Genomic DNA, 14512 nt, shown 5'->3' on the forward strand with positions numbered 1-14512 from the left:
AAAAAATGTTTATTAAATGTATTAGCCGCTGTGGCCCGGACCCTCCATATGGCTGCGGCCACACTGTACTGAAGCACGGCAGCCCCGGACTAGCTCCGGCAGCCATGGCAAAGGGGGAGAGGGAGCAGAGCTCCCAGCACTACAGGATGGCAGGAGATCACTCTGTCCCAGAATGCAGGGCTATGGGTGGCTACCTTCTGGGGAGCCCTCAGTAGAGGGAAGTCGGGAACATCGAATCTCCGTACCCGGCACAGCACAGCCCGGCTCTGGCAGTACAGGGCTGTGTGGGGAAGACAACTGAGTCCTGGGAGCTTAGCATTGAAAGGCAGCCGGGCAGAGTGCCGCATACAGGGGGCCTGGGCAAGCCAGCTCCCAGTGCGGCAATGCGGGACTGGCAGGAGCAGAGCATTGGGAACCGGGAGCTTGTGTCCTAGTGCCCCAGCACAATGGGGTAGGGCTCCCCTGCACAATGACACTACCTATCTGTACACATCCCTGCCTACCATACCCATTCACACCATTCCTTATCACCGTATACCATTATGTCACTGCTCCCCTACACCATGACACTACCTATCTGTATACATCCCTGCCTACCGTACCCATTCACACCATTCCTTATCACCGTATACCATTATGTCACTGCTCCCGTGCACCATGGCACTACCTATCTGTATACATCCCTGCCTACCATACCCATACATACCATTCCTTATCACCATATACCATTATGTCACTGCTCCACAACACCATGGCACTACCTATCTGTAAACATCCCTACCTACCATACCCATACACACCATTCCTTATCACCATATACCATTATGTCACTGCTCCCCTGCACCATAGCATTACCTATCTGTATACCTCCCTGCCTACCATACCCATACACACCATTCCTTATCACCGTATACCATTATGTCACTGCTCCACTACACCATGACACTACCTATCTGTATACATCCCTGCCTACCATACCCATACACACCATTCCTTATCACCATATACCATTATGTCACTGCTCCCCTACACCATGGCACTACCTATCTGTATACATCCCTGCCTACCATACCCATACACACCATTCCTTATCACCGTATACCATTATGTCACTGCTCCATTGCACCATGGCACTACCTATCTGTATACCTCCCTGCCTACCATACCTTACACACCATTCCTTATCACCATATACCATTATATCACTGCTCCCCTACACCATGGCACTACCTATCTGTATACATCCCTGCCTACCATACCCATACACACCATTCCTTACCACCATATACCATTATGTCACTGCTCCACTGCACCATGGCACTACCTATCTGTATACATCCCTGCCTACCATACCCATACACACCATTCCTTATCATCATATACCATTATGTCACTGCTCCCCTACACCATGGCACTACCTATCTGTATCCATCCCTGCCTATCATACCCATACATACCATTCCTTATCACCATAAACCATTATGTCACTGCTCCCCTGCACCATGGCATTACCTATCTGTATACATCCCTGCCTACCATACCCATACATACCATTCCTTATCACCATATACCATTATGTCACTGCTCCCCTACACCATGGCATTTCCTATCTGTATACATCCCTGCCTACCATACCCATACATACCATTCCTTATCACCATACACCATTATGTCACTGCTCCCCTGCACCATGGCATTACCTATCTGTATACATCCCTGCCTACCATACTCATACACACCATTCCTTATCACCATATACCATTATGTCACTGCTCCCCTAAACCATGGCACTACCTAACTGTGTACATCCCTGCCTACCATACCCATACACACCATTCCTTATCACCATATACCATTATGTCACTGCTCCCCTGCACTATGGCACTACCTATCTGTATACATCCCTGCTTACCATACCCATACACACCATTCCTTATCACCATATACCATTATGTCACTGCTCCCCTGCACCATGGCACTACCTATCTGTATACATCCCTGCCTATCATACCATACACACCATTCCTTATCGCTGCATGACATTATGTCACTGCTCCCCTGCACCATGGCACTAAATATCTGTATACATCACTGCCTACCATACCCATACACACCATTCCTTATCACTGCATGACATTATGTCACTGCTACCCTGCACCATGGCACTACCTAACTGTATACATCCCTGCCTACCATACCCATACACACCATTCCTTATCACTGCATGACATTATGTCACTGCTACCCTGCACCATGGCACTACCTAACTGTATACATCCCTGCCTACCATACCCATACACACCATTCCTTATCACTGCATGACATTATGTCACTGCTACCCTGCACCATGGCACTACCTAACTGTATACATCCCTGCCTACCATACCCATACACACCATTCCTTATCACCGCATGACATTATGACAGGGCTCCGATAAGAACTAACGTGTCTGTGTCCTCTGCAGGAACTGGTGCGCCTACGTGGTGAGTCGTACCGTTAGCTGTATGGTAGAAGATGGGATAGAGACCTACGTGAAGCCAGAATACCAGCCCTGTATCTGGGGGCAGATCCAGTGCCCACGCACAGTCATGTGAGTATGGGGATAAGGCATTTCTCTTTGTAATGTGCATATAGAGATAAACCCAACAACCTGTAAGGATGAAGAGTGTTTTATGTGGGTAGTATCCTGATTTTTGTTATTACCTCTATGGCAGAGTGTTTAGCAGCATTTATGGTGTTGTCAGACAAGCTGCGCTCACACAGCAGAAATTGCGCTCTTCTGTCTTCCACGGTCAGTTTCCTGTTAGCTGGAAGAATAATGGAACACGATGAAGGGCCAAATTTACTAAGCGGCAGTGTGACTGTGGTTTCTATTCTAAACCCTAGTGGTTTGGTGGTCGTTTCTATTCTAGTCTAAACCCCGGGAGTTTGGTGGTGGTTTCTATTCTAGTCTAAACCCCGGGAGTTTGGTGGTGGTTTCTATTCTAGTCTAAACCCCGGGGGTTTGGTGGTGGTTTCTATTCTAGTCTAAACCCCGGGGGTTTGTTGGCGGTTTTGCAGCGATTTCTAAATGACAACCCTGTTCTATTATAAAATGTGTTTTGACTGTGGTTTGGTGGTGGTTTCTATTCTAGTCTAAACCCCGGGGGTTTGGTGGTGGTTTCTATTCTAGTCTAAACCCCGGGGGTTTGGTGGTGGTTTCTATTCTAGTCTAAACCCCGGGGGTTTGGTGGTGGTTTCTATTCTAGTCTAAACCCCGGGGGTTTGGTGGTGGTTTCTATTCTAGTCTAAACCCCGGGGGGTTGGTGGCGGTTTTGCAGCGATTTCTAAATGACAACCCTGTTCTATTATAAAATGTGTTTTGACTGTGGTTTGGTGGTGGTTTCTATTCTAGTCTAAACCCCGGGGGTTTGGTGGTGGTTTCTATTCTAGTCTAAACCCCGGGGGTTTGGTGGTGGTTTCTATTCTAGTCTAAACCCCGGGGGTTTGGTGGTGGTTTCTATTCTAGTCTAAACCCCGGGGGTTTGGTGGTGGTTTCTATTCTAGTCTAAATCCCGGGGGTTTGGTGGTGGTTTCTATTCTAGTCTAAACCCCGGGGGTTTGGTGGTGGTTTCTATTCTAGTCTAAACCCCGGGGGTTTGGTGGTGGTTTCTATTCTAGTCTAAACCCCGGGGGTTTGGTGGTGGTTTCTATTCTAGTCTAAACCCTGGCGGTTTGGTGGTGGTTTCTATTCTAGTCTAAACCCCGGGGGGTTGGTGGCGGTTTTGCAGCTATTTCTAAATGACAACCCTGTTCTATTATAAAATGTGTTTTGACTGTGGTTTGGTGGTGGTTTCTATTCTAGTCTAAACCCCGGGGGTTTGGTGGTGGTTTCTATTCTAGTCTAAACCCCGGGGGTTTGGTGGTGGTTTCTATTCTAGTCTAAACCCCGGGGGTTTGGTGGTGGTTTCTATTCTAGTCTAAACCCCGGGGGTTTGGTGGTGGTTTCTATTCTAGTCTAAATCCCGGGGGTTTGGTGGTGGTTTCTATTCTAGTCTAAACCCCGGGGGTTTGGTGGTGGTTTCTATTCTAGTCTAAACCCCGGGGGTTTGGTGGTGGTTTCTATTCTAGTCTAAACCCCGGGGGTTTGGTGGTGGTTTCTATTCTAGTCTAAACCCTGGCGGTTTGGTGGTGGTTTCTATTCTAGTCTAAACCCCGGGGGGTTGGTGGCGGTTTTGCAGCTATTTCTAAATGACAACCCTGTTCTATTATAAAATGTGTTTTGACTGTGGTTTGGCGGCGGTTTTGCTTTCTGCAGATTTGCTAAGGAAAAAAACGCTGCAAAACTGCCATCAAAACACATTTTAGAATAGAACAGGGCTCATTTAGAAACCGCTGCAAAACCGCCACCAAACCGCCTGAGTTTAGAACAGAATAGAAACCACAGTCAAACCGCCGCTTAATAAATCTTACAGACTTCAGGCAAAATTTACTATGTACGTCCATACAAAGCAAGGAAAATCAGATTTGCAATCTACATGAAATACAAGTCATCAACTTTATATTCCAGATATGTTTAATATGCCAAAGTTTTCACATACACCCATCATGACAGTCTTATAATCGTATAATTTATGCCTAAAGTATTACAAATTAGAGAAAATTCCATAAATGCAGAATTCCCTTTTTGATATAAAAGTCTCTAACCGCAGACTAGCATACACTATTCTTATCTTTAGTAATTCAGAGTTAAAGCTATATATCATTATATTATATGATCAGTCAGTCATCCATAGTATTCCTCTCTCTTCCGATATTATCAGCATTAAATCAGTAGGTTCTTCTCTGTATTACTAAGGATAGTAATAGGATAATCTACAACAAAGGAAAGGGGAGATACACAGGGGGTAACAGCGGATAGTCACCGCATCAGACAAGGGGACCCCTAATTCTTATATGAACCTTTGCTGTGACTAAGAGCAACAATACAGCTAATGGATTATTACTCCTCTCTCATATAGACTCACATCAATGAGATCTCATAGGCAGTACACACAATAGGTTATGTATGCAGATCTAGAATTGAGACAGTCAGTTCTTTCTTCAATTTAAACCTTTGGAATCCCTTAATACATTGTACCCAAATTATTGGTCCACACTAGAAGCCTATGAATACTACTGTATAATAATAATTTTGCCAAATGTAAAATATTGTATTATTCCAAAGAAAAGATTAACAATACTTGATCCTAACCATTCACAAAGGTTCCACCCTTCTCCAGCACCAAGTTCTCTCGTCTTTCTGTAATTCCTGAACCTTATTCCAATGCCCAATAATGTCTCTCCCATTGTCCTCTATATACAGTAAGTACAAAATTCCTGGTTACTACAGCATCCGTACCAGCTTCAGCTGCCAGCGATTGGCACAGCGCTATTCTGTTCTGTGACGCCACTTCCGAATTTGGGCAACTTCCTCCACCCTTTGATTAATTGAGACAAGCGATTCTCCTACCATCTGATTCTTCTATATAATGATAATTGTAGATAATGGATAAAGTACAATCACCGTCTGATTCTTCTATATAATGATAATTGTAGATAATGGATAAAGTACAATCACCATCCGATTCTTCTACATAATGATAATTGTAGATAATGGATAAAGTACAATCACCATCCGATTCTTCTATATAATGATAATTGTAGATACTGGATAAAGTACAATCACCGTCCGATTCTTCTATATAATGATAATTGTAGATACTGGATAAAGTACAATCACAATCTGATTCTTCTATATAATAATAATTGTAGATACTGGATAAAGTACAATCACCATCCGATTCTTCTATATAATGATAATTGTAGATAATGGATAAAGTACAATCACCATCCGATTCTTCTATATAATGATAATTGTAGATAATGGATAAAGTACAATCACCGTCAGATTCTTCTATATAATGATAATTGTAGATAATGGATAAAGTACAATCACCATCTGATTCTTCTATATAATGATAATTGTAGATAATGGATAAAGTACAATCACCGTCTGATTCTTCTATATAATGATAATTGTAGATAATGGATAAAGTACAATCACCGTCTGATTCTTCTATATAATGATAATTGTAGATAATGGATAAAGTACAATCACCGTCTGATTCTTCTATATAATGATAATTGTAGATACTGGATAAATTACAATCACCGTCTGATTCTTCTATATAATGATAATTGTAGATACTGGATAAAGTACAATCACCATCTGATTCTTCTATATAATGATAACTGTAGATAATGGATAAAGTACAATCACCGTCTGATTCTTCTATATAATGATAATTGTAGATAATGGATAAAGTACAATCACCATCTGATTCTGCTATAGAATGATAATTGTAGATCCTGGATAAAGTACATTCACAGTCTGATTCTTCTATATAATGATAATTGTAGATACTGGAAAAAGTACAATCACAGTCTGATTCTTCTATATAATGATAATTGTAGATAATGGATAAAGTACAATCACCATCCGATTCTTCTACATAATGATAATTGTAGATAATGGATAAAGTACAATCACCATCCGATTCTTCTATATAATGATAATTGTAGATACTGGATAAAGTACAATCACCGTCCGATTCTTCTATATAATGATAATTGTAGATACTGGATAAAGTACAATCACAATCTGATTCTTCTATATAATAATAATTGTAGATACTGGATAAAGTACAATCACCATCCGATTCTTCTATATAATGATAATTGTAGATAATGGATAAAGTACAATCACCATCCGATTCTTCTATATAATGATAATTGTAGATAATGGATAAAGTACAATCACCATCTGATTCTTCAATATAATGATAATTGTAGATACTGGATAAAGTACAATCACCGTCTGATTCTTCTATAGAATGATAATTGTAGATAATGGATAAAGTACAATCACCGTCTGATTCTTCTATATAATGATAATTGTAGATAATGGATAAAGTACAATCATTGTCTGATTCTTCTATATAATGATAATTGTAGATAATGGATAAAGTACAATCATCGTCTGATTCTTCTATACAATGAAAATTGTAGATAATGGATAAAGTACAATCACCGTCTGATTCTTCTATATAATGATAATTGTAGATACTGGATAAAGTACAATCACCGTCTGATTCTTCTATAGAATGATAATTGTAGATACTGGATAAAGTACAATCACCGTCTGATTCTTCTATATAATGATAATTGTAGATAATGGATAAAGTACAATCACCGTCTGATTCTTCTATATAATGATAATTGTAGATACTGGATAAAGTACAATCACCGTCTGATTCTTCTATATAATGATAATTGTAGATCCTGGATAAAGTACAATCACCGTCTGATTCTCTATATAATGATAATTGTAGATCCTGGATAAAGTACAATCACCATCTGAATCTTCTATATAATGATAATTGTAGATACTGGAAAAAGTACAATCACAGTCTGATTCTTCTATAGAATGATAATTGTAGATACTGGATAAAGAACAATAACCGTCTGATTCTTCTATATAATGATAATTGTAGATCCTGGATAAAGTGCAATCACCGTCTGATTCTTCTATATAATGATAATTGTAGATAATGGATAAAGTACAATCACCATCTGATTCTTCTATAGAATGATAATTGTAGATAATGGATAAAGTACAATCACCATCTGATTCTTCTATAGAATGATAATTGTAGATAATGGATAAAGTACAATCACCATCTGATTCTTCTATATAATGATAATTGTAGATCCTGGATAAAGTACAATCACCGTCTGATTCTGCTATAGAATGATAATTGTAGATCCTTGATAAAGTACAATCACCGTCTGATTCTTCTATATAATGATAATTGTAGATACTGGATAAAGTACAATCACCGTCTGATTCTTCTATAGAATGATAATTGTAGATACTGGATAAATTACAATCACCGTCTGATTCTTCTATATAATGATAATTGTAGATACTGGAAAAAGTACAATCACCGTCTGATTCTTCTATAGAATGATAATTGTAGATACTGGATAAAGTACAATCACCGTCTGATTCTTCTATATAATGATAATTGTAGATACTGGATAAAGTACAATCACCGTCTGATTCTTCTATAGAATGATAATTGTAGAAACTGGATAAAGTACAATCACCATCTGATTCTTCTATAGAATGATAATTGTAGATCCTGGATAAAGTACAATCACCGTCTGATTCTTCTATATAATGATAATTGTAGATACTGGATAAAGTACAATCACCATCTGATTCTTCTATAGAATGATAATTGTAGATAATGGATAAAGTACAATCACCGTCTGATTCTTCTATATAATGATAATTGTAGATCCTGGATAAAGTACAATCACCGTCTGATTCTTCTATAGAATGATAATTGTAGATAATGGATAAAGTACAATCACCATCTGATTCTTCTATAGAATGATAATTGTAGATCCTGGATAAATTACAATCACCGTCTGATTCTTCTATATAATGATAATTGTATATAATGGATAAAGTACAATCACCGTCTGATTCTTCTATAGAATGATAATAGTAGATACTGGATAAATTACAATCATCGTCTGATTCTTCTATATAATGATAATTGTAGATAATGGATAAAGTACAATCACAGTCTGATTCTTCTATATAATGATAATTGTAGATAATGGATAAAGTACAATCACCACCTGATTCTTCTATATAATGATAATTGTAGATAATGGATAAAGTACAATCACCACCTGATTCTTCTATATAATGATAATTGCAGATAATGGATAAAGTACAATCACCGTCTGAGAATCTATGGGAGATATCCCTTTCGTTCCCATCCCTCTTACTAGTGTGTGTCAGGCAATCATCTGGGGCCAGGTCATGTTCTACAGAGATGTTTCTATGGTATTTATCTAAGTGTCAGTTCCTCTCACAAATGGAATTACATAGGAGAGTACACATTGTCCACTGGCTCCCAAGGGAATCCCTGAATATGTTCCTTTTCTACACACCCAATACATACCCATAGGTAATGACATGCCGGCTACAGTACTAGAACTTAGGCCCTCATTCAGAGCCGTACGCTCTGAGCAGAGCGCATGCTCTGAATGAGGCCCGGCCTCCATTTTCATGGAGCGTCCTCCTGGACGCTCGTATAGCTGTGGGTCACCACCCACAGGCTATACGAGCGTGCATTGTGATGGTCGCGATGGTCGAGACCATCGCGACCATCGAATTTGCGAGCCGGAGCCTGCGGTTGAGGTTTTCTATCAGAGCCAAAATCACTCCCACTGACATCATTAGTGATGTCAGTGGGCCGGCTTCTGACGGGAGGCGTTCCCATGGGAACGCCCCCGTCAGGGAGGCACGCCCCCGGCACGCCCACCAAAGGGGGCGTGCTGTCAATCAACATTGACAGCACGCCCCCTTTGATCGGACACAACGAGCGAAGGACTTTCCTTCGCTCGTCGCGTCTGGCGCATGCGCACGACGGAGCTCCCTCCGTCGTGCGCATGCTCAGTGCATAACCTCGACCCACTTGCGAGCGGACAGCCGCTCGCGAGTGGGTCTGAATCAGGCCCTTAGTCCCATATACGCCATAAAGAAAGCAGAAAAACTTCCTCCTGCATCTCTGCAAGTTGCATTGTCTAAAGCACAACTATATTTTTGTAGTTGACACAAGGGGGTACATTTACTAAGAGTCCAGTTTGGGAGACTTTGCAAACTCTGGAGTTTAGTTAATTTTTCGAGTGGGAAAAATGCCCAATGTAAAACTTGGGAGAGAGATCTTTGCTGCAGGGAAAAAAAACTGGAGAGTTAGCAAACTCTTCAATTCACCATCGGCAAAACTCTTCATTAGTTAAGATAGGATTTGGGCATTTACCAAGCAAAGAGTTTCTAATCTCTCATGAGATGGGAAAACTCTCCTGTAAAAACTCATGAAAAAATTCAGCTGCCTGTGATCTGCGAGTTTGGCAGAACCATACACAGATCACTGTGATCCATGTATATTTCTGCCTGTAAATAGTAAAAAAAAATAAAAAAATATGACATATGGTCCCCCCACCTAACGCTTAACCAGCCCCGGGCGGGTTCTACCGTAAATTAGAAACCAACACCAGGCTGCAGGGCCAGCCTTCGGGGGGGGGGGATGCATAGGGTACCCCTATATTTAAAACCAGCGACTGGACTGTAATGCCACAGCCCGGAGACCCTTTTACCGGGTCTCAAGGGCCAAAGCATTATCAGCCCAAGCTGCTCAAACCAGGGAACTCAGGGGAAGTGGGGATCCATCCCCCAAGAACGGGTCCCCCCTCCCCAATACCCCAGGCTTGGACTGAAGCCCCGGGCTCTTCCCACACACCAGGAACATTGGATATGGGGGTAATAAAGTGAAAAATAGAATTAAACTATTGTATTTTACAGTGGGATTAGAGATGCTAGCAATAAAACCAGGACTGGCCCTGTAGCCTGGGGTTGGTTTCTAAATTACGGTGGAACCCTACTCATTTTGTTCCCCATAATTTTAGAAACCAGGACTAGCTGGTAATGTCCGGGGCTGGTTAAGCTTTAGGGGGGACCCTATGTCATTTTTTTTAACAAACATTTAACCCATTTTTTACAGACTAGAACACAAGCAGCTTACACATATCTCACCGATGTATCTCACCGATGTATCTCACCGATATGTACAGGCTGCTTGCTCGGGAGAGATTTGCAGAGAGAAGATGCTGCAATCTCGGGTGAGTAATCTCCTGCAAAACCTGCTACTTGGGAGAGAAATCTCGTTCTGCGTCACCATCGGACATCTCACTCTCAGCTAAACCCACTTCTTGGTAAATTTGAGAGTCTCTGGAGCCTCAAATCTCCCGAGTTTCGGTGAAGCTAATCAATATGAGCAAAAAAAAGCAAACTCTCCCAGACTCTATACTTAGTAAGTTTACCTCAAGGTCTAATTCACAACCAAAGACCCCACATTATCGATTAAATACCAACAGGAACTCAGATTAGTCCATGAACAGGTCCTTGGCATCTTTGGTACAAAAGTTACTTCTTTACAATTACTATAAACCAACGTTTGCCTTTTAACATACAGAGGGGTATTCAATTTGAAACGTAAACTTCACTGTCTATGCGTGTCGAAGTTTTCGCCGCACATCGGAGCTTTTGCTGGCGAAAAAGTATTGCTCGCGCCCCCGCTTGTACCCATATTCAATTTGAAATAGTCGAAAACGGCACCCGGCGAAAGTGAAATCAGCGAAAACTTCGCTGATTTTTGGGGAAATCACCCTAATAATAATAATAATTTTATTTATATAGCGCTTTTCTCCTAAAGGACTCAAAGTGCTTTACATTTACAGTACAAAATACAAAATAAGCTTAAACAAGGGACCTTAGTGAAATGCTGGGTGAATAAGTGGGTCTTGAGTCTATTTTTGAAGGATTGTAGAGTGGAGGCCTCTGGAGCTGTGCGGGGAAGTGAGTTCCAAAAGGTTGGAGCCACAAAACTGAAAGTTCGACCCGCAAAAGAATTCCGGGAGATTCTAGGTACTGTTAATAGTCCTTCGTCAGCTTTTCCGTACAGTACCCTAACACCCCCAAAAAGATGCTCTGACATGGGGGATCACTCTGGATACCCCCGCTGAAGGTTTTTGGGGTCTTTAAACGGGCTCGATAGCTGCTATTTTGGGGATTTGGGAAGGTGGTGAAGAATAGTACTTAGAAGTGTTTTTTGCAGAAGATAAGTAGTCCCAGCAAATTTTGGGTACTTGGAAATGGGGGTCAGCATATTAAAGAGTTGCTAAAGTGAAGTTTTAAAAAACGTGAAAAATCCACCTGCCGCGAACACCTGCAATGAAAAAAACACCTGGGGCGTGCTTGGGGACCCCCCTACATTGTAGTTCGCTAGTTTTTAACTTTGTACCCCCCAATTTTTTTTTCACCCTAAAATGAAAGTGCTTTTTTTGGGGTCTTCTGAGGTATTTTTTTTTTTTTAAATTTTGACACAGTTTACCTTTGGGGGACTGTCTGAAGGTTGCAGGGTGGTTTCCGAAATGTTGCACCCCAAAACCCCAATTCTGCACTTTTTTTCGCCAACCATTCCTTGGTGATACTTTTCACACCGGCGAAAAGTTTTCAAATTGAATACGGTGTAAAAGTAAAAGCGGCGAAAATGACGTCATCCGGGCGAATACATCACAGAAACTGAGTTTTCGCTCCATATTGAATACCCCTAATATTGTGCTAGTCCTCATTATGATTTACTGTACCAGTAGCGTATGTGCCAGGTTATGTGTATATTAGGGGTGTGCACCGGCCACTTTTCGTGTTTTGTGTTTTGGTTTTGGATCTGGATCTTTCTTCGTGTTTTGGATCTGGATTGGTTTTGCCAAAACCACCCTTCCGTGTTTTGGGTTCTGGGTTTTGTGTTTTGGATCTGTATTTTTTTTTTAAAAAGCATAAAAACAGCTAAAATCACAGAATTTGTTGGTTTCTCTGCTCCTATGCTATTATTAACCTCAATAACCTTAATTTCCACTCATTTCCAGTCTATTCTGAACACCTCACACCTCACAATAGTGTTTTCATGTCCAAAAGGTTGCACCGAGGTAGCTGGATGACTATGCTAAGCGACACGAGTGGGCGGCACAAACACGTGACCCATCTAGGAGTGACACTGCAGTGGCAGACAGGATGGCAGTTAGAAAAACTAGGCCCCAAACTGTACATAATGCAAAGAAAAAAAAGAGGTGCAAGATGGAATTGTCCTTGGGCCCTCCCACCCACCCTTATGTTGTATAAACAGGACATGCACACTTTAACAAACCAATCATTTCAGCGCCAGGGTCTGCCACACAACTGTGGCTGAAATGATTGGTTCGTTTGGGCCCCCACAAAACAAGCTGGCAATTAATGTGTCCCTGCACAAACTGGCTCTATGGAGGCAAGATGTCATCCTCATCCTCCTCATCCACCGATTCCTCACCCTCTTCAGTGTGTACATCCTCATCCTCACAAAGTATTAACTCGTCCCCACTTGAATCCACCACCACAGGTCCCTCTGTACCTTCTGGAGGCTGGTCTCCCTGGAAGAGCTGATAATTCATTTTGATGAACATCATCTTCTCCACATTCTGTGGAAGCAACCTCCTACGCCTTTCGCTGACAAGGTTCCCGGCTGCACTAAACACTCTTTCGGAGTACACACTGGAGGGGGGGCAACTCAGGTAAAATAGAGCCAGTTTGTACAGGGGCCTCCAAATTGCCTCTTTTTCCTGCCAGTACAGGTATGGACTGTCTGCCATGCCTACTTGGATGCTGTCACCGATGTAATCCTCCACCATTCTGTCAATGGTGACAGTATCATATGCAGTGACAGTAGACATGTCAGAAATTGTTGCCAGGTCCTTCAGTCCGGACCAGATGTCCAAACTTGGTCCTGCCTGCCCTGCATCACCACCAGCGGGTTGCTTAGGATACCTAAGTTTTTTCCTGGCAGCCCCAGTTGCAGGAGAAAATGAAGAAGGAGCCGTTGACGTGTCACGTTCCGCTTCAGCTGACAGTGTGTTCACCAGCAGGTCTTTGCACCTCTGCAGGCTTGTGTCGGCCGGAAAGAGAGACACCACATAGGCTTTAAACCTAGGATCGAGCACGGTGGCCAAAACGTAGTGGTCTGATTTCAACAGATTGACCACCCTGGAATCCTGGCAAAGCGAATGAAGGGCTTCATCCACAAGTCCCACATGCCAAGCGGAATCGCTCCGTCTTAGCTCCTCCTTCACTTTCTCCAGCTGCTTCTGCAAAAGCCTGATGAGGGGAATGACCTGACTCAAGCTGGCAGTGTCTGAACTGACTTCACGTGTGGCAAGTTCGAAGGGCTGGAGAACCTTGCACAACACGGAAATCATTCTCCACTGCGCTTGAGTCAGGTGCATACCCCCTCCTTTGCCTATGTCATAGGTGGATGTATAGGCTTGTATGGCCTTTTGCTGCTCCTCCATCCTCTGAAGCATATAGAGGGTTGAGTTCCACCGCGTCACAACCTCTTGCTTCAGGTGATGGCGGGGCAGGTTCAAGAGTGTTTGCTGGCGCTCCAGTCTTCGGCACGCAGTCGCTGAATGGCGAAAGTGGCCAGAAATTTTTCGGGCCACCCAAAGCGTCTCCTGCACGCCCCTGTCGCTTTTCAGAAAATTCTGCACCACCAAGTTTATTGTGTGAGCAAAACATGGGACGTGCTGGAATTTGCCCAGATGTAATGCCCGCACAATATTGGTGGCGTTGTCAGATATCACAAATCCCCAGGAGAGTCTAAGTGGGGTAAGCCACTGGGCGATGATTTCCCTCAGTTTCTCTAAGAGGTTGTCGGCGGTGTGCCTCTTACTGAAACCGGTGATACACAGCGTAGCCTGCCTTGTAACGAGCTGGCGTTTCTGAGATGCTGCTACTGGTGACGCTGCTGCTGTTGCTGCGTA

At 42.3% G+C, this 14512-nt stretch overlaps 1 protein-coding gene across 2 annotated transcripts in view; it reads left to right on the forward strand.

Annotated features, from left to right (window-relative positions):
• Positions 1–14512, forward strand: part of EMILIN1 (elastin microfibril interfacer 1) — a 495028-nt gene that overhangs the window by 49125 nt on the left and 431391 nt on the right. The window contains exon 2 of one of the 2 annotated variants that reach the window (XM_088455577.1): positions 2466–2591. The exons of the other annotated variant lie outside the window; for it this stretch is intronic. Coding sequence (XP_088311703.1) covers positions 2466–2591 — 126 coding nt within the window. The remainder of the gene's footprint in view (positions 1–2465; positions 2592–14512) is intronic. 2 annotated transcript variants of the gene reach the window in all.

Source organism: Taudactylus pleione, unplaced genomic scaffold, assembly GCF_031769625.1.
Source record: "Taudactylus pleione unplaced genomic scaffold, aTauple2 ptg000661l, whole genome shotgun sequence".
In the NCBI taxonomy this organism is placed as follows: domain Eukaryota; kingdom Metazoa; phylum Chordata; class Amphibia; order Anura; family Myobatrachidae; genus Taudactylus; species Taudactylus pleione.